The sequence below is a fragment of the Lissotriton helveticus genome, chromosome 12, assembly GCF_964261635.1.
Source record: "Lissotriton helveticus chromosome 12, aLisHel1.1, whole genome shotgun sequence".
Taxonomy (NCBI): Eukaryota; Metazoa; Chordata; class Amphibia; order Caudata; family Salamandridae; genus Lissotriton; species Lissotriton helveticus.
In genome coordinates, this window is record NC_136073.1 from 787,415,670 (window position 1) to 787,436,765 (window position 21,096).

The 21,096-nt window shown below is 43.0% G+C and overlaps 1 protein-coding gene across 2 annotated transcripts in view; it reads right to left on the reverse strand.

Moving 5' to 3' along the window:
- The window catches only part of DENND4B (DENN domain containing 4B), a 294,054-nt gene that overhangs the window by 186,513 nt on the left and 86,445 nt on the right, over positions 1-21,096 (reverse strand). For both annotated transcript variants that reach the window (XM_078670188.1, XM_078670189.1), the window contains exons 2-3: positions 8,126-8,439; positions 2,125-2,377 (exon numbers count right to left, since the gene is read on the reverse strand). In XM_078670188.1, coding sequence (XP_078526314.1) covers positions 2,125-2,377; positions 8,126-8,418 — 546 coding nt within the window. In that variant the 5' untranslated portion in view covers positions 8,419-8,439. The remainder of the gene's footprint in view (positions 1-2,124; positions 2,378-8,125; positions 8,440-21,096) is intronic.

Genomic DNA, 21,096 nt, shown 5'->3' on the forward strand with positions numbered 1-21,096 from the left:
GTATATTGTTACTGAACAATGTGTACCATATTGAGTGCATCGGCAACCAAATCTGTTGATTAAGGGGTAGTTTTTTCAACACCATAGAATGGGTTAGATGGGTCTGGGAAAGAATTAGTAGTAAAGTAGGCCTCTCACACATATATACGCCCCATCTATCCCAATTCTTAAAAACCCAATGATGGCACCTCTCCAAGAAACTGGCGCCCACAGAAGTGCACGACTGCATCTTGGTAAATTCTCAGACATCTATACTGAGGAGGGGTTTATTCAGACAATCCCCCTCACACTCCCAGGCCCTGGGAATGCATCAGACATATTATTGTATTACCAAATTAGATCCACGTGTTGTGAGAACAACACCGCCTTTCCAGCCCAATCCCCAATCTTGTCCTTGCTGGAACAGATAACCAACACACCCTCTGCCAAAACACTAATCACACGATTATACACGGGTGTCCAACAACATATGCCCAAGATAGAACTTTGAACTAAGATGCACTGGGAGTAAGGCCTGGGCCCGGACTTTACAGACACACACACTGGGAATTCTGCTGCAATCATTTGGACAACCTCTCTCCCAACTACAGACGCAGGTTAATACACTTCCAATTTTTTTCATCGTCTCTATCGCACCCCTAGGCCCCTTCATAGAATTGGGCTGTCAGACACAGAGACTTGCGCCAGATGTGTAGCCCCAGGAGCAGATTTCCTTCACTTAGCATGGGCATGTCCGGGAGTGCTGAGATATTGGTCTGCAGTGTTCCGGGCCTTTCAAACCATGACTGAGTTCCACATTACGGATATTCCGTTGGTGGGTCCCCTTGGATATGTGAAAGAGGTGCCTCCCACAAGACGTAAACTGGTGGCCCTACTCATGATCGTAGCAAAACGAAGTGTGGCTATGGTGTGGGGTGGTCACTGCACCCCTAGGGAGCGGGACTGGCTCCTTGATGCCACTTACTGCAGCGATCAACTATCTCACTACTGGGACATGATGCCACCCAAATCTCGCCCTAAAGATATGTGGGAACCCCCTACATGATTGCTTAAAGACTAAGGAAGGCCCCAGTGAATCAGCCCCACAAGCCAGGACGGCCAAGATATTCTAGATTAACCCCCCTTGCATGTCGACTACCCAGTGTGTGTCCGGTCTGGCTCAGTCAGGCACAGCAGACAAGTTCAAATTATCAGTGCGGGGAAGAATGGATGTCAATACCACTCATATGCCCCTATAGGGAACTATCACAGGGATTGGATCGGTCTCATCTCGTTGGTGACCCCACAGGGAAGTAGAGTATGACCACCTTATGGATACCTTCCAAAGTCTATTTGTCACTGATTAATGCCACTTGTGTTGTCATTGGTCTTTTTTCTCTTTTTCATTTTTCTTTCTAACTGTTAACTATGTTGCCTTGAGGCCATGTATGAAGACCTAACCTAACGATTCTCATATTGTCATTTGCCCTTGTTTGTACATGATGATAAATGCAATTAAATTAAGTTAAAATAAAAGATCCTACGCTGAGCCGGGGTACAGCCAGTTCCTATCACTACAATGGTTCAGTCAGTCACTAGAGAGCTGACACTTTTCTTCACAAGTCAGGAGTGTATCCAGTTCTATTAATATTTTAGTGGTTCAGCCAGTTGCCTGTAGAGCTCTGGGCTTCAGCACGACATTAGCACATGCGCCAGGGAAGCCCTGCATACAGCCATTCACTATCATTGTGACGGTTTGGGCAGCCACTGGCAAGGGTTATTGCTTTAAGGAGCGGCCAAAGCAGTTCAGATACCAGCTAATCACGATCACTCATATGTCAGTCAGTCAGTACAACACTTCTGTATTTCAATCAGCTGCTGTACTGGCTCAAGGTTTCAACCAAGCTCCCATTTCAGCCATTAATCAAATAGTTCCCAGATCTGCCTGCCCTGCATGTAGGGTTGGGATTTAGCTTGGCCTCGTTTATGTTAACTGCTCAGCCAGTCTCTGGTTCAGGTCATAAGTATCAAGTAGTAGATGTCTCAGATCCCAGGAAGAAAGGCATTTAGTGTTTATGCCACTGGTGTTAAGCACAGAAAAGTTTAAATAAAACCAACCTTTCCCCAACACAAGTAAATGCTCACCATGCCACTGTTGAGATTTTTAGCTACTCTGCAGAAAGTGTGTGGTGTGCTCTCCCCTTTGCTGGGCATTATAATGCAGAGGTCTGTCACCCCCAGTGTGTTCAAGCCCTGAGATTCGGGAGCCCGCTTGTACATCAGGAACATCCGCTGATGCCCAGGACCCCCAGAGTTCAGGTTGGCAGAATGGCTGTATGGTGTAGCATCGATGACCTTGAATCCAGCCTTCGGTCGCTCCTTTCCTTCAGAGTGAATGCTGAAATTGCAAAAGGTAAACTTAAGAATACTATGACAGTGAGGTGCTCATTCATACACACAGGGGTGACTGTTTGGGACAGCTGGAATGCCCAATGTGGACAAGATAGTATTCTGAAAACCGTTAAAAATCAGTGCCAGTCATTTGTGGAGGAAATTTGGGGTTTGTAAAAGGCGGCACACATAAAGAACTAAAAAATGGTGTCCTATTGTGTCCAACTACATAAGGGGCAGGGTTCGGGATCAAGTTTGTGCTATATAAAACTTTATAAATAAATAAATAGCACACATTTGCATCACTGCACTATAGGTAGGCACTTATTGAGCGAAAAGGTTCTTTGAGGACCATACGTTCGTAAGACTTTTAAAATCCTTGTTGTGTTGGTTATCACTTAAATGGGAGGCCATGGATGTATTGTATTGTATTTGCATTTATATAGCGCTTACTACCCCCGACGAGATGTCGAAGTGCTTTTTCGGTGAGTAGCACACTACTCCAGAACCCATAAAGGATTAGTGGTGAATTAGTATAGTGAAATATGAAATTAAGTCCTTTACCATTTATACTACAGTGGTCCCCAGTGTAGCAATACATTTTTTTTTTAACACAAACTTTATTGAGTACTGCGGATGGTACATACACATATAAGAGCATGATTAGAGGTTTTGTTTACTTTTTTCTATAACAAGATAGTACTAGTCACATATATGTTCTGCGTTTTCATTATACATAACTATTATCCACTAAATATTAAGGTGTAGCAATACATCTTGCCATGAAGACAAAATAGCACCCAGGGCAGCATTGCCTCACTGGAACTGGTGTCTTGACCACAACAGTTTACATATAAAGTATGATATCCCTGCAAGTCTGAGGAAAGAACATACTTGCAGTTTCTGTGCAGGGTAGAAATGTTTTAATTGTAAACTACCTCCTCTGAAGCTTCTGTAGGCTAGTAGGGCAGCCAGGGTTGCTCTTCTCAGACAGAATCCTCTACAGTAAGCCCTACATTTCAGTAAAACAAAAGAATGGAGAGCTCCCTAAAGCACCGAGTGGTGTTGCCCTGGTCACACTGCTGCTTTCTGATGTCAATACTGATGTTCCTGGCAGTATATTTTTATTCCAACTCGGTTACCATTGGTCTCCTACTTCTTGTTACACATCTCCCGAAGCCTTCTAGGCCCTTTGCAGTGGTTGCATGCTTGTGAATGCCATTCAGTTTGCCAAACCCAGCGTCCACCATTTCTATAAGTCCTGTTGCAGTTATGTAAATCATGCTCTTTGAATCACAGCTAGTTGTCCGCCTACTATTTGCTTTCATCAAGTATCAATTTAGTGACTACTTAAGGGCCTCTAATCCTGGTCCGGTAGCCACTTCCATGTTACTCTTAGGACGTCTGTCTTTATCACTGCCTCAGACCTTCAACATTGTCACTCCCTCTGCTCTGTTCTATATAGTCACCCTTAGATTATCCACACAGGGCAACACCCAAGGGCACTCTCCTCCAAGAACGTGATTTTACATCTTTACATTTCTCGCTTTTTCCAGAGGGACAAAAAAGCCTTCATCTTGAATCTAGATAAGTGAGGTGTGTCCTGGGTAGTAATACTTAGGAATGCCGTTAAGAATCAGTCAATCTTATGTGGGAAGCACCAGGTGGTTGAATGTGGTCCAAGTGCAATGTTGTTGTTTATGCCAATGTTTACAATTTCCGCAAAATAAAATAAAAATATATTTTTTTTAAAAATCAGTCAATCTTCTTCTACATGCAAGATGCCCCCGCACTATGAAAACTGACCAACTCCGACTGTGCTGTATAAACTGAGTAAGGCGGAGAATGGATGAAGTGCAGGCATGAAATAAAATCTACTTCTTGGTACTGGGCTACAATCAGGGGCCAGTGTGAGTAGCATGCCAACTAGGGACAGTTGTCGGGAGTGGCGTTCAATCTTACTACTGCATCTCTAGTTATCACCACAATACAAGAACTTTATTGCTATCGATAAAAATTACATAACGAAAGAAACATTTTATAGTGGTGTTTGTAGAGCACAAAGCAATCTGTCAAAGGGAAGCTTTGGAGCTCCAGGCATTTGTTTTACGTATTATGTATATGCTCATTTCCAAGGAAGCTCGCACCTATCACAACTACTCATCCGTGCATTACCAGTATGAATGTAGATTTCAATGAACTTCCACAAAACAGTTCAATACAACTCATAAAATGTACAGTCCCTAATGATGGGTGTTTGCAGTAATTTGTTATTTCCAACCAGATGTCCGGAGTTGCTTGAGCCAGCGTTAAACACTTGTGCAATTTCTTGATGAGTCACCAGTACCTGCCAGTAAGGACCCAGGAAAATTACACACATCCTCTAAAATTTCACTGGGGAGACTTCTCAAAATAACTTATTACACTACACTGCTGATTGCAACAAGCAGATTGCAATATGCAGGTCACGTGTCCACTATACTTTGTAAGCACTCCTAGAACTCATGAAAGAAATCCAGAAAGTGTGATGTACTGTCGATGGAGTTCATGCCTAACAGGTAGATGTTGATAACAAATCTAACATCCAGTTGGTTGCAAGGATGGCATCCTTATTTGACCTTCATCGGTCATTATTTAGAAAGAGATAGTGTGTTTAGCATCCATTGCCAGCTAGTTCATGTTGGAAATCCACTTTGGCTGGCCAAGAGACAAATTGTGTGGATTTTGGGGGCCACTCTGTCACACGGGAAGAGCATGAATCCCATTCTTGAATTGGTTCTTTCTGGCTAGAGCAAGGAGCAGAATTGTAAAGGTTGCCTCTAAAGTACAAATTACATGTATAGTGTCAGCAGCATTGTAAATGCATGTGAAAGCGAATAGGTCTGGATTGAATGTGCGAACCTCTGGAGCTAGCAAATTAGTGAGAGAACAACAGCATGTGGAACCAGTAGGTGCAGAGAAGACTATAGTTGTAGAGTAATCCGTAATGCAGTTCAATACAAGCCCTTGATTGGAGGCATAAGGATACAATCAAACAGCCAATAAATTTGGTAAGCGATAAATACTCCACCGGGCAAGCCAATTTGTGACTGATACAGTCTCAAGCCAATGCTTGAAAGAGGCTGGGTGAAGAAAGCCAATGAATGAAAGAGGCTGGGCGAAGTAAGCCAATAAGTGAAAGAAGGCGGCCCAGTACATTGTAAGTAATTGGTCTATTTGACAGTTGTACTGTCACAACCGAAACCTAAAAAGTACAAAGCGAACAATTTGAATTAAAAATGGCAACCCCTATTTTCTGAGCATGTCCCTGTATTTGTTTCAAGGTGTTCTTTAAAAGCCGGAATGTAGAAAGTTGGTGCAAGAAATCCCACCTAAACAGACCCAGAGAGAAGAGTAAAGATGTAGAGAATTTAACTATATAAAGAATGGAATGTGTTACACTACATACAATGAATGATCACATCCACAGCATCTACATCAAATCTTTAAACTAAACATACATTCTACAGACAAAGGTTCCATTCATTCATGTTTACAAAACTGTGTGACCCATCACAAACACAAGCTGCAGTAAGAACTTTTTCATGATCATTTTCATAGTTTTCTCTCCAAATTGGAAATCGCCCAGACTTCTGGCTAGCTCTATATGCTTTTTACACAATGTTAATCACAAAACAACTTTTTTTCTTTGATGGAATGTATAAATGGGATAATGTGGATGACTGAGTTGTATGCCAACCTCACACTGAAAGATTAGGAGCACTCAGGCAGGCATAGCTCAACTCGCAGACCTCCAAATCAGGGACCAACAAAGAATTCCCCATAGTGCCAGAGAGTCACTTTGGTACCTTCGACCCAGTGCCTAATTTGTAAAGAAATAAGTGCCAAGTCTCTGGTCAGGAGACCACTGCAGCTTGCACCACCCATTGCCACTGCCAGCATTGCCAATAACAGTACCTACACAACTTCTAACCAGCACCCTGCTACAAGTGTGACAATTCAGACTATTCCATGCCCCCAAAGCTTTGGGATTAGCTTGGGTGGCAGTTATTAGTGGTTTTTAATGCATATTGAATATATAATTAACGGTCTGCCCATCTCTAAATTATACAAACAGCGCCACCACGTGGCAGCTGTCATAAGTACTGGTGTCGACAATTAAGTGCCGGTGCCAAGTATCGGAAACCACCGACTCAAATTAAGTATTGTTTCTACCCAAAATAATGATAAGCAAGAGCTTAAAAAGGCCAATTTCTTTGTACCCAGCCAGAGCGTCAAATCGCATTGTTTGCATGTTACTGTGTGACGGACTTTGACAGACATTCCTTAACAAATAACCACGCTTATCTTTCAAGTGGCACAGCAAAAATAAAAGTCTCAAGAACTAATAGCACCTTTTAGTTCTGTCAGCCCCAAGTAATCTCTAAAGGCAAAGAACATTAATGAAAAATAAATTTTCTGCTCCATTATTGGAAAGCAATGTAAAAAAATGCAATCTACATATTCTCATTTTACCAAGCGATTCCCAAAAATGGCTATTCTTTCATATACTGTTTTTCTGCATTTTTTACCAAAAGCAAAGGTTGAGATATATTCTCCCTCTTAAGAAAATATAATTTTAAACAATGCTGCCCAGTCCTTTTTTTTTTTTTTAGAACCCTTAGTGACCCATTAGTATGCTTTGTGACATACACATTTCTTTGGTCTTCTTGGAAATACAGGAGAGCTCGTTCAGACTGGGAGCCTTGAGGGCTGATGAAATGTGATTTTATCAATAATTATATGTCACTTTATACAGTATCTATTTATGAGGAGGTCTTCTTTGGGAGTCTTGCAGTCTGACGGAACGCGACTTATCCAAAATGTCGATTGGTACTGGGCACTTTATAATATTCTTGATTACGATGTTGGGCTGATTGGCATTTTAATGATTTTTATCTGGTTTTATTTTTGTTCTAGAGTTTTATACAAACTGTGTTTGCTGTTTATTCTGTGTACTTTATATGCTTTGGAAACATCGCGAAATAAAGAAGTTTTTACTGACTGGCCTATTTTTCCCAAGTTTGCCACATGAGTCAACAGCGAATGCCACGACTGGCGCACCAATCACCATAAGTATCTGAACCAGTGTGTCAGATGCCCCAGCACATATAGCCCAGCTCAGTATATGAAGATCTTCAAAGCAACGATCTACAAAAGTCACATTTATGAGACTGGCAGCCCTTTTTGGGCTGAAAATATTAAGCATTCTTGAGACTGTTGGCCTGAATATTCAACAAACTTCCAAACATAGAAAACTTATTTTGCATCCCAAAATATGCTCACCTTGCTCATGGGCATTGCCTTGAACATCAAATCCCTAGGAAAAACAACACAATCGCTACAGAGAGAAAGCAGTACAAAAGCGGCTGAAATGTGATCATTTTCAATAAATTTTCATGTCAATGTGAAAACATTTACATTTCTTTCATTTTGGATTCAAACTATAGTTGTAAAAAAATGTCAATAGTCATGCCAGCACATTTTTATCATTTAGAAATCAAAGCTAAATTAATTATTCCTCATCATCCCTTTAAATAATTATTCAATAGATCTGCTACAAGTTAATAAAAAGAGACAACTAAATTTCTGAGCCGTGCAGTTAATTTGTTTGATTCATACATTGATCTATAATAGGAAATGAAAATGAACATGACTTGTTGGTCGGTGAACAAAGTCTACTATTGAGACTGAACCTGGTCTTCTGGTTACCTACCCCAGCTCAAGGATCGGAGGCTTGTCTCGACCACGCTTGTAGCAGATGAACATCTGAGGGTTGTTTAGGATGCTGGAATTGAGGTCTGCTGGATATCCCGAGGGTGTGGCCTCAATGCAGGTGAAGCCCTGAGGCACTTCCTCAGCCAGTGAGCGTACAATGACTGCCACATCAGTGATGGGGTCAATAGGCCTAGCCAACCGAAGGCTCTCCTCTTCCAAGGGTTTTGAGGAGCTGGTCAAGCCGGCTACCACAAAGTAGTCCACAAGCTGTGGAGGGGTCTCGTCCGTCATGGCAGAGGCAGCTCACTACATCTAAAGAGGGGGATAGAAAGAGATCATTAGATTTCACACAACAAGACATCACATTTCATTGCTCAACCATAAATAACTCCTGTACAGCTACATGAAGAACTCTGCAAACCATACTCCCAACTGGGTCAAGTAAATGTCTAGGAGAAAGCACAAGGGCTTCCTGACTTTGGAAACTTTTAGGTCATTGAAGTTTAAACCCATTAGTCTCCAAACAGCAGAGACCATTCATTGCCAGAAGTGAAGAAAATATTCGGGAGCAAGGGAAAGATAACTGCAGAACAATTAAGTTAATCATTAAGTACACCTAGACAACAGTTCCATTTTTGGTTAGGATCTTGCTACTCGGTTCATTATTCAGTTAGCAAGAGTTCAACCAGGGCAGGAAGGTACGGGATTCAAAGTGATTTCTGTGTATATCTCACCTAATTTGGGGCCAGACTATCCTGATTGCGTTCTCCCAAATGCCTCTTAAAATAGGTAATCACTTTTTATTCCACCCGAGACACTTACATGACATTTACGTCACCAAAATCAGTGAACCCTTGCTTTGTGTTCTGCTGTATGCATAAAAAATGTGGAGTTTAGGACACAAGAGCCTAATGCTCACCACAGAAAGTATGTGAATTGCAAGGTGCTGTGGTGCGAAGTGACAGGTCATGCTGTGTCCCTGCCTAGGCCATTTTAAATTCTGTCCGCTCTTTGGATCCCTCATTTCTGTTCAACAAATGATCTACCCATCTCTGTCTGTAGGCATTACCGTGGTAGACAAGAATGGCCAATAATGGGTCATCTAGGGTTTCTCACACTCCTAGAGATTTCTGGTATAGTTCTATACAAAATCCCCTTTATACTCTGTGTAAGTTGGATCACCTTGCTCTGTTCAGGCTTCCAGAGATCCACAAGGACTCTTGCAAAGCCGCAGTTAGTTCTGGAATGCACAGAGGGGACCGGGAATCCTTAACAAACTGCTTGCCCACACACTTGCTCCTATGAAGAACAGGCATCTGTTTGCCCATCCCCTATGAGTAACATGTCAGCTTGCTTGGTCTATAGGAGCAAAACAGATGCATGCTCCACCGCTATTTGAAAACACTAACCACACGTTCTGCAGCTAGTTGTAACGAAAAAGATATGTAACCTCTATAACATTGGTTCTAGCAGATAGAATGCTTCCCTCTACAGGATCCCTGAAATATCCCAACCATAGCGATGGACAGCTGGAACTTTTTAAAACTATTTATCCTTGAGGTACCAAAGCTGTAGGGAAGGAATTCATTAAAACACTGACACCATGCAGGGTCGCGCTACCTATTTCCCAAATCTCACACAAGCATTGCTTGACGGGAACTGGATATGGCAACACTAGAGTATATAAATGGCACACTCTGGAAAAACCACTTCTGTTTCATGAATTTGTCAACCCAAAAGGCATGAGAAGTTATGTGTGGGAGGTGAGCGGGTGATACAGAATCTGCAAATGGAACATATTTAAACCAACCTCACCTTATCTTGGGCACACCTTCATTTTCCAGTTGACTGATACTATTTTCCCGGCAGATGTTGTATTTAGGAAAGAAAGCCCGGCAGTATTCAAATAGATTGAAATGGGAGTTGTCAGAGTCTTGGGGGACGCAGATAAGACAAAATATAACAGGACCACAGAGGACGTGCTATTAGACATCAAAGCTAAAACCATAGCATATCAATCAGAGCAAAGATGTTTTGCTAAAGTAGAAAGAGAAGACCAGGTGTCCACCTTCCAGCTCTCCGCCAATGGTATCCCACCTTAGAAGGCTGCAGTGGTCGCTCTTTGCCTAGTGAAGTATGCAACTATTCCTACAGGCAGAGTAGTGGTGGCTGAATCAAAATACTCCCTAAAGCATGGCACTATCCATCGCAAAACCATTTGATTTATTATAGCTAGTTCTCTGTAACACCTCCACAGGAAACAAAACCTGTGTGTTTAACCTCTATTCACCAGGCCTGGTAATCTAGCAGCAGAGAGCCCATTTAGAATGTAGCCTAAGCAGTATTTCCTTCATTTTTCATGACGGTAGAAAGAATAGGCGATGGACATAATGCTGAATGCATCAATCAGCCCAGTCACAGATCTGGGTTAAATCCATCGTTTTTTGCACGCCACACCATTCTAGTTTAGATCCAGTCATTTCCCTTCTCCTCATGGTAACATTCCAGAAAGAAAACCGGCACCTGAACAGACTGCCTGAGATGGAACTCTGTCACCCCCTTAGAAGGAAGGCCAGATCAACTCTAAATCACTTTTCCCTTGCAAAAGAGAGCAGAAAAATATCCACCGACAAGCTCCGTAACTCTCTCACTCACTTGACTGAAGGTAACCCAGAAGACAACATTTGGAGGCAGGGTATTTCACTACTCAACTGTATACAAGTTTAAAAGCTGGAACCATCATCTGAGAAACCACAAAACGTTGATCCCACAGAGCAGTAAGCAAGATGTAGGATAAACCTGCTTCCTGTGCTCTTTCAGTTTCCATCCAACCACTGCCTCTTCCTCCTTTACAGGGTACCTGTTATAACTTTATCACAGCCCGATGACCACAGGGCACTTCTACATAAAAATAGTGGTCCAAATGTAACCTTTTTCTGAGGCGAAAAGAAGAGTCTTCTCATGTATTGTATACGCATTTTCTGTCATCAGCACAAACTGGCAGCACTAAATGTTTTTGAGCATTCTTGCCATGTAAATACTTCATAAGGCTTCTCGTCCAGCTGACTGGTCACACTGGTCATTTTGTATTTTTCTCTTTTCACTACTTTTTGGGACTGAACCAACACCCAAGCATAACAGCTTACCAAGTACTGTCCTCTAAAAAGAAGACGCTGTTTTTTCGCAGCTTAGGTCTGAATGCCCGGGTCTGAAGTTTGACCCTTTAGCAGTTAAAGCTTTGAGGTCCACACCTATTAAAGATTCAAATACTCCAACGAAGATTCAAATACACCCACACCACATTATTTTATGTCCCTGCAAAACCTATCCTGGCCAAGTTTAAATTCTTATTTGTGATCTCTTCTCAGCAGGTGATAGTGAGTGCACATGATGGAGTGAGTTGCAGCGCATAACAAAGTCACTTATGGTGACAGAGAGCAAGCATGACAGTGAGTACAAGTGTGCTGGCAGCGTTGGAGGGAGAAGGAGTTTGCCAGTGAAGGTTTAAATGGAAGTGAGAGGGTGGGAGCATGTGAGAGAGGGTGACAGAAAAATACTAAGTAACAGACACTGTGTTACAGAGAGTGAGAGAAAACAAAAGTGTGGGATGAAAGACATTTACCTAACAGGGGCCATGGAAGGAGGGCAAGAAGATGGGAGGATGAGAAAAGAGGGGAGACAGAAATTGAGAGAGAGAATACGAGATGTTGAGGGACAAAGAGATAGAGAGGGGACAGATCCTGTGGTCAGTAAGCGATCAAGAAGTATTCAGCGACTGGACTTTTTAATGAAGCATATTATACATATTTTACGATGAGAGCAATCTCTGTGAGGCCTATGATATCTTTGAAGAGTAGGCACTCAGTTATACAGGAGCCTGCAGAACAGCCTTTATTGGCACACTAGCTTAAGGTTCAGTGTGGTAACTGATGAAAATGCCCTGTGGGCACAGAAACTGAAATTAACAAAGCAATAGCACAGATATTACTCATTCTGTGGCTTGTAATTCTGATGAACACATTCACCTTACACATGAGTTCTATTAGACATTCTCTGGGACTGTTCAATTGATAAACATCACATTTCCTGTTGCAGAAAACATGGAGGATGCTATTTCTACTGTCACAAGTCCAAGGTGGTATGTAAAAAAAAAAAAGAAAATCAGGGTTTTTATAGCAACCTGCAATAATATTGTATCCATGCTACTGAAGAGGTCTGAATCGGGTCAATAGCATCTACTTAAAACAATACTTTCTTGTGTCAAATACAGAGGTTCCTGGAGATTGAACATCTTTGTTCCCCGAACATCTTCAATGAGCCCATTGCCCTGCACTTGTTTACGAAGTTCACAGCCGTGATATAGTCTGTCAACAGCAATACCTACCTTCCTTGCATTCAGAGGGAAAAAGGCAACGGAGGCAATAGACCCAACCTCATGTGCTCCGAGTACCGACAAGTTGCTCGGATGGCGACTAGGTTTTTCAAATAAACAATAACTTTGGCTCTCATCGATTTTAGCTTGAATTTTACAGTCCAAGAGACTAAACCGTGACCATTCAATTGACCATCCAGCAGCCACCATCCTAGATTTTTTTTCAATATTATCCATTTTTTAACCTCACAGTTTATTTCAACAAAAATGTCTTAGAAACAAACTCATCAACAAAAATGTTCTTTTTCGTCAAAAGTTAATCTGTAATTCACTGTTCTGCTACTACAAACGTGTTCGGTGTGGGTATGAAAAGTTTCTGTGAAGGATTCCCTTAGTGTCCATTTCTGCTCTGGTTAATTGAATCTTCTTGATGTGAATTTTATTTTGAAAGTTCTAGGAAAAGCTAAGCTTATTTAAAAGTGTAATAGTCTTGTGTGCTGCATTTAATATCCCTTCCTCGAAGACACCATCCAGGAGCCAGTTACCCAAGTAAGGAAAGATCTGCACTCCCAGTTAACTGCAGTCAAGTACCTTCCATGGCATACACTTTTGGAAACATGCAAGGTAAATACATGGGGCTAATGGCAGAACTTTTAATTGGAATGTCTTTCACCTTGAAATGCCGATATTTTCTGTGAACCAGAAAAATCGAAATACAAAAGGTCCCTGATGCATTTCAGATGCAACCAACATTTCTATCACATTGTCCGTCTGAAATTTCTCTTTTCATATGTACTTTTGAGAGCCCGTGGATCTAGAGTGGGCTTTGATGTCATCACCACTCTTTTTGGAAGATGAAGGTTCCTTGAGTAAAAGCCTTATTACATTCTTTATATGACACTTTATGATTCAAAATCATTTATGAAGTCCCTAAAAGCTAGTCTCTGTGTGTTCTTGTCATTGGATTTGGTGCCGGCGAGCAACTAAAGCACGCGGCCGATGTCGCTGCTCTCATCCTGAACAACAACACAGACTTAGCCATTCTAACAGAATCATGGCTTAACGACGCATCATCCCCATGCCTCGACCTCTTAATTCCCCCAACTTCAACATTGCCAGGCTAGACAGACCACATAACAAAAAAGGTAGCGGAATCGCCTGCATCCATCGCTCTAACCTCCTTGTCACAGAACTTTTAACGGATACCACCGATGCCTGCGAATATCTAGCCCTCTCAGTCTGCAGTAGCACCACCCGCCTCTGTAACCTACACATATTTTACCCCCCCACAGGCAATAACGAATCCTTCACTGACTACATCATGTAAGTTATCACAGCTAAGAACTCCCCCAACACCAAAGACATTTTCCTCGGTGACTTCAACCTGCACTGGAACGACCTTAAGGACCCCCATGTCAACGCCATTAAAGACCTCATGTCCGATCTTGCCCTGACCCAAGCTTGCCCTCTCCCAACACACTCGAAAGGGGCCACTCTAGACTGGATCATCTCCAAGCAGACAACCATCAAACTCATATCGATTGACCCCTGCGACTGGTCAGACCTCCATGCTATCACCTTCCTGCTACCTGGCACACGCAGGTCAAGGACACCACAACCGGTGCTCCCTAAACGCTGGGTCAGAGATACCAAAAACCTCGACCTCAATGAACTTGAGACTCGCTGCAAAGCCGACCTCCCCCCCCACCACATCACCTCAGCCAGTGACCTTAATGATCACTACTCTGTTACTATGTCGAATATCCTGGATGCCCTAGCCCCTCCTAAACTAAAAAGAACTCAAGTCAAAGATAGAAACCCATGGTTCACTGGTTCCCTCAACGACGAGAGGAGATACCTCCAACAAACCGAAAGAATCTGGAGACAGCACCCCTCGGCTGACCACCTAAAACTTCTTCGCCAGGCCAGAAACACTTACAACAAGAATACCGTCAACTCAAAAAAAGAGTTTTTCAGAGCGGAATAAGGAAATGCCCAGAACAGACCACACAAACTCTTTGAGATGGTCAAACTCCAATCAAACAAACTATCCAAAACAGTGAAAGAAAACCCTAAGTCTCTCATCTCCTCTGAGGACTTCTCCTCGTATTTCGCAACCAAAATCAAAACTTTAGATATCGAACTCAAGGCGGCCTCACTCCCCCCTCCATCCCTTGACCTTCCAACGCCTCTCACCTTGCCGCCATGGTCCTCACCGAAGAATCTAGCACACTGGTCCGAATTCACACCCTACGATGAAGACGCTGTCGCAAAAATCCTTTCCACCCTGAACCCTAATAACCATTTCAACGACCCGCTCCCTTCAAACTGTCTCGCGGCCGTTGCAAAATCCATCATTCCTAGCTGGACTACGATAATCAACGCCTCTCTCCGGCAGGGATCAATTCCGGCCTCACTGAAAGCTGGCTAAGTCCTCCCCATTCTGAAAAAAACATCATTGGACCCAGCCTCCCCAGACAACTTTAGACCAATTTCCAATATTCCTCTCCTGGCCAAAGTGTTGGAAAAGTGTGTAAATTTACAGCTAAGTCACCACATCAACAACTTCCATCTACTCGACGACTGCCAATCCGGCTTCCGACCAGGACACAGCACTGAAACCACCATGCTCCACATTGTCGATGACGCTCTTCAAGCCCTTGACCAAGACAAAACCTGTCTTCTAATCCTCCTCGATCTATCCTCGGCCTTCGACGCAGTCAACCACGAGATGCTACTCGAACGCCTCAAACAGAGGATGGGATTAGATGGCACAGTCCTCGACTGGTTTAGTTCCTACCTTCAAAACCGTTCTCAGAGATTCCTTTTCAATGGCGATCTGTCTGCTTCCTCCGTGGTCACGGTGGGAGTCCCTCAAGGATCAACGTTTTCCCCACCCTCTTCAATCTCTATTTAGAACCCCTTGCCGAAGTCCTTCGCACTGCAAACATCTCCTTCCACATGTACGCTGATGACACCCAGATCTATATAAAAATCTCCTCTCTGAAGGAGATCCTCACCTTGAATGAAGCCCTGAAAGTGACCGTCAGATGGCTCTCCTCCAACCAACTCAAACTCAATGCTAAGAAAAACGAGTTCCTTTGAACCTCCCCGCCCAAGAGCAACCCTGAGATCCAGTCTTGGATTAAAGCCATCACAGCCTTAAACTGTACCCCAACCATTGTGGACTCGGCCAAATCTCTGGGAATTACCCTGGGTAACAACCTAAACATGCGAGACCACATCAACGCAATGGCCAAATCTGCCAGATTCCACCTGAGCTATCTATGGAAACTGAAACCCTTCCTTGACGCTCCTGACCTAAAACTAGCAGTCCAATCACTAGTTATCTCTAGACTAGAATATGGTTGCTCAACCCTCTCCGGCTTACCCAAGACCTCGCTGGCTCCCTTAAAAGCCTGCCTCAACGCAGCCGCTAGACTACTTACAGGCTCCAGAAAATTTGATCACATCACTCCCCACCTGAAAGCTTTGAAATGGCTTCCCTTCGAGGCTAGGATCCACCTCAAGCTTGCATGCATCACGCACAAGGCCTTACACTCTAACTCCCCTGCGTATCTTGCACAGAAGCTTGTGATATCCGGAGGAAGCAGAAACCTACGATCGACCAATGCCCTCCTCCTCCGGCCTGCACGCTTCAGGAAAATAAAAACCCACAATCGGGCTTTCACCGGGACTGCACCAAGAATATGGAACTCCCTCCCTCCTGATATCAGAAGAATCCCTTCCCTGGCACGCTTCAAAAAAGAGGCTAAATCCTTCCTTATGGGTAAATTTCTTGGATAATCCCGCTCCACAGCCACCTGAGAGACTATTTCTGCGACCCTGTACAGGACTCATGTGATATCCTGCCTATTGTATGACTCTGTCTCCTCATAATGCCCTGATGTACAGTTTTCCCCTATCCCTAATGTACTGTACTTGTGTGATATCCTGCCCTCCTTATGACCCCGCGACCCTCCCTGATGTACTTTCTCTCCTACGATGACCCACCTCTGTATTACCCCATGAATATGTAAAGCGCTCTGATACCCTCACAGGTCAAATTTGCTCTCTATAAAACCTTAAAATAAATAAATAAAAGTTCTAAATGGAAGACTAGTCGAGTTAGTCCTGGCCACTGCAAAAAGAGCTGATCAATCCACTTCCCTGAGCACGACAGGCTGTGAGGCGAGTATAAAAAGCACCTTTCTCTGAAATACAGACATTGCTGCAGGGAAGGCCTGAGGTTCTGTTCTTTATTTAGTATGCTCTCGGCCCTTGGTAGGATTCTTCAATTAGAGTTGCTTCCTAAAAGGTTGATCCCTATCAAACTTAGGTCATTGCAAAGTTGAAAGCTCCGATGTATATCACAGTGCACAATAAAAGAGTTTCTGGACTGCAGAAAGCCCGACTCATCTTTTAGTGTGTCGGGTCCTCAGCTCCCTCCACAAGTGATAGTTACATCTTGCCACCCAGCTGGCAATAATAAAGCCATCTCAAAGACAGAGACCAAAACGCAAAGACACTTTTGTCACAGATTCCATTATTTGGACTTTATTTGGTGGCAAACTTGAGAAGACATTAGGCCTTTACCTGGAGGTAGCCACCTGAACCACTAGAGAATTAGTTTTATTATGGAGTAAAATGTATCACCCATTCTTAGCGTATTCTTGCATGGGGTCGTCCTTGAAATTGCAGGTGCAGAGGATGGTTTCTGCCACATCATCGATCAAATTTCTGAAAGCCTCCACAAAGTAGGAGAAAAGGAGTCTCATTTCAAGATCCCCTATATAAGTCACGTTATCGTGTACATAAGGCTCATTTGTCTAGGTCGCTTATCATTAAAATGGAAAAATCCCATTGCAAAATAGAATTGTACATATTATACTTCATGGCAGGTTCCACTTCATTCACCACACATTTGTGACAAGTGCCTGGACCTCCTGCTTCCCCTATGTTTTTGAGTATCACATCCACTGCACTACCATCTTTGTACTGTCCCCCTTGCTCAGTGTAGAAGGGGTTTGGCTTGGCACATGCATATCACACTGTAATATCACATTGATCTTCAGAGCAAGCAGTGTCATTCTTTATAGCAGGTACAACAACCTTGGAAACACAATTTGGCTTAGGTATCTAAGAGGGCACGATAGACATGTGACCCCACTTACTGGTTTTCAGGCACCCTTAAGTCCACAGACTGCCCCACAGGATAACTGCCAATGCCACTCAACCCTCATTTCCGCCAACACTTCTCACTCTGAAGCTGGCTCTCTAGCAGTTCTGCTCTGAGGAACTTAGAAACGCCCACAATCTTTCAGTTCCTGATCTGTGCTGTGGAACAGACACATTTGGTGTTACAGAGAGCGACTTCTTTCTCATTTGAGCTCTCCTTTTTTGAAAGACTAAAACAATAGCCAACTGTGGGTGTCACAGACATCGGATTCAGCACACTTGACATCTCTGATGCATCAGAACAGTCTTGAAACATGCTTCCAAAGCTATATATATGTAATATGATTCCAGTGCAGGATCTAGCTTTTCAAACCAGTCAGTGTAAAAATACTTTTTTCAAAGTAATGGCGATGCCAGGAAGACTAGGTTACTTGTTGTTTGGTGTCGGTCACTTCAGAAGACTACTGAGCCTATTAGTCGCTGTAGGGGCATCCGCGAACAAACATGCCCTATAAGCCATTAATTTCCTCCTTCAAAAACATCAGGTCTGCTTTAAGGTCATGCATAAGCAGGCATCTCATTTTCAGCTGCCAGGATTGACACCTATTAGAAATATTGCGGTAACCCAGTGACCCTCAGAACCTGGGTGAGGTAATTAAGCAATTAATTTGAGGAAAAGTAGTGGATACTTCAACACAGCTATATCCCATAAGGATATAGGAGAAACACACACTGACCACAATAGTTATACAGGTAAATCGGTTGTATTAACCTTGTGAAGAATTAATTCACGGTTTTATCAACGCTGTCCAAACAAAATAACATAACATATGCACTGAATATACATTGGGTGAGTGAGTGACTGGTGACTAAGTGCTGAACTTCAATAGGTTAAGTGCAAACAATGGTCATACATAAAGACAGAACATTACATAACAGTGTGTCCACATTCAGATACAGTAGTCTCAGACAAGGTAGCTTATTTCTTTGTTTCGTTGGGACTCCGTGTGGGCTGATATCAAAACAGAATGTCGGTTTTGATTTCTTCTTACTATTCTTGCTGGAGCAAGGTGGAGTGTGTCAGCCGACACACTCCCAGTGCGCGATTTGCACGAGTATTTCTGACACGGGCAAACGGAATCAAGACGTCCTTGTGGAGACAGACGGAATTAGGAGTCCGCACAGTGAAGCGAGTGATCACAAAGGCGGCACTGCCACTCGTCACCTTCACACCGGCTGGTGTTGAAGATTACGCTTAAGAACAACAGAAATACTCGTGCGAATCGCGCACTGGGAGTGTCTCGGCTGATAATCTCCACCTTGCTCCAACAAGAATAGTAAGAAGAAATCAAAACCGACAGGAAGGCTGTCCTACCCTCTTGCAGTCCTGATGAAGACCTGCCATTGATGCATATAACAAGCGCATTTCTCTAGGGTCGAAACGTCGACGTTCTGTTTTGATATCAGTCCACACGGAGTCCCAACGAAACAAAGAAATAAGCTACCTTGTCTGAGACTACTGTATCTGAATGTGGACACACTGTTATGTGATGTTCTGTCTTTATGTATGACCATTGTTTGCACTTAACATATTGAAGTTCAGCACTTAGTCACCAGTCACTCACTAACCCAATGTATATTCAGTGCATATGTTAGGATTGACACCTAAGCATTATATACACAGGTCATTAATACTTAGGACAGCTTTGAAACCCCAAATGCCATTCAGTTACTCATGATGATAAAGCTACAAACACACACACAAAACTTGGAAAACAATTACAACTGGACCCACTTTTTGATGAGTCCTGCGAACCATTGCGATACCTTGGACATGCATGGCACTCAGTAGCACATTCACAGTGTGATAAAAAGGTTTCCTGGTTTGAGTCTGCACTTATTCCGAGACAAATATTAATAAGAGGGAACAGTACCCATTAGAACCACATCTGCACAGAGTTTCGGGACACAGTTAGATTACTTTGAGTCCACACACTTTGCCTATAACAATAACACATGCCAGCAAGATCCGCTCCTGCAGCGTTGTGGAGGAACATGAATGTATGCTCCATTCCTTGGTGGTACACATGCCTACATACTTGCCCTATACAATGAACGTTTGCCCACATGCTCCAGTCCTAAAAAAAAGACACATGGCTGCTTGCTCTGCCCCTTGTAGGATTACATTTTTGGATGATATTGCCTTATGTAGTACAAATGATGGCAGGCTCTGTCATAAAAGAATTATATGCACATCATTGTATGTAAGGACATCACCCACCTGTACACTGTTGACATATCACCCCAATCCACATGTCGCTGGCACATGCGTTACTCACCTGCCTCCTGTCGAAAATATACCGCCACAAACACCCATAAGTGGGTCACATCTGAATGCCCACCTAACCATCCACCACAGAAGCACATGTTTGCACAGTAAAGTCAACCTTAGAAAACAGCAAATCCCAGTGCTCCATATATATTAAGCAAGCCTCACTCCAACCAAAGATGGAACACGTCTATTAGCACTTATACATGCAAATGTCCCTGAATCCCAGTTAGTCTGAAGTCTTTTTGTGCACTTTAGACTGCTTTGCAGAGGGGGGTGGGACTTGGGCGCTGCCACGATGGCCGCGGAGTTCCGTGCCGATGATCCAGGGGACCACTCGCTTTTAACGAAGAGCTCCTTTCTTTCCTCCTGATAACACAGGCACTGCCCTCTGGAGGATGACTTTGAGCAATTGAACTCTTTGCTGACCGTTTTGGCTCGTTTTTACTGATTTTTGCAGCATTGCGACGTTTCTCCTAATGACAACAGCCATTTTGTGCTTCTTGTATTGCACTGCATGGAACTTTTTAAGTCGTGCTGGTGCACCCTAAGGGAGGACTTGGAATGACTTGGCTTGCATCATAACTGAGGCAAGTGATACCCTGTCTTCATGGAAGCTGTTTATTCTTCTTCTCTGATGGAATCCTTGGAGATATAATTTTCCACTCCTGCAAATGGCAGCCTTTTTACGTCTTTACTGCTACATTGCACATTACTAAGAAGCTTCATTCAGAGAATGCTAGATTTTGAATCCCTAGGTCGGCAAGCTAATTTACAGTTTGACTAGTTTCAGTTTATTTGTGTTGCCTGCTGCATCATAGATATTTTGAGCGATTATTTAATTAATACCAAGTGAAGAATCCAGATTGTTCCACCTTTCTTTTATGGATACTATGTACTTCATTATCTTTTCTCATACAATGTTCTCTTATCCATTCCCTTATGTTATCTGAGTGACTATGTGAGGAACTTATTTTTCAAGGAATATTATTTTATTTTATGTGCTACTGCTATGTCTTTAACATACATATTCTCTCTTATGTCCTAATATAATCATGTGAGGCGACACATGCTAAAAATACACTGTATG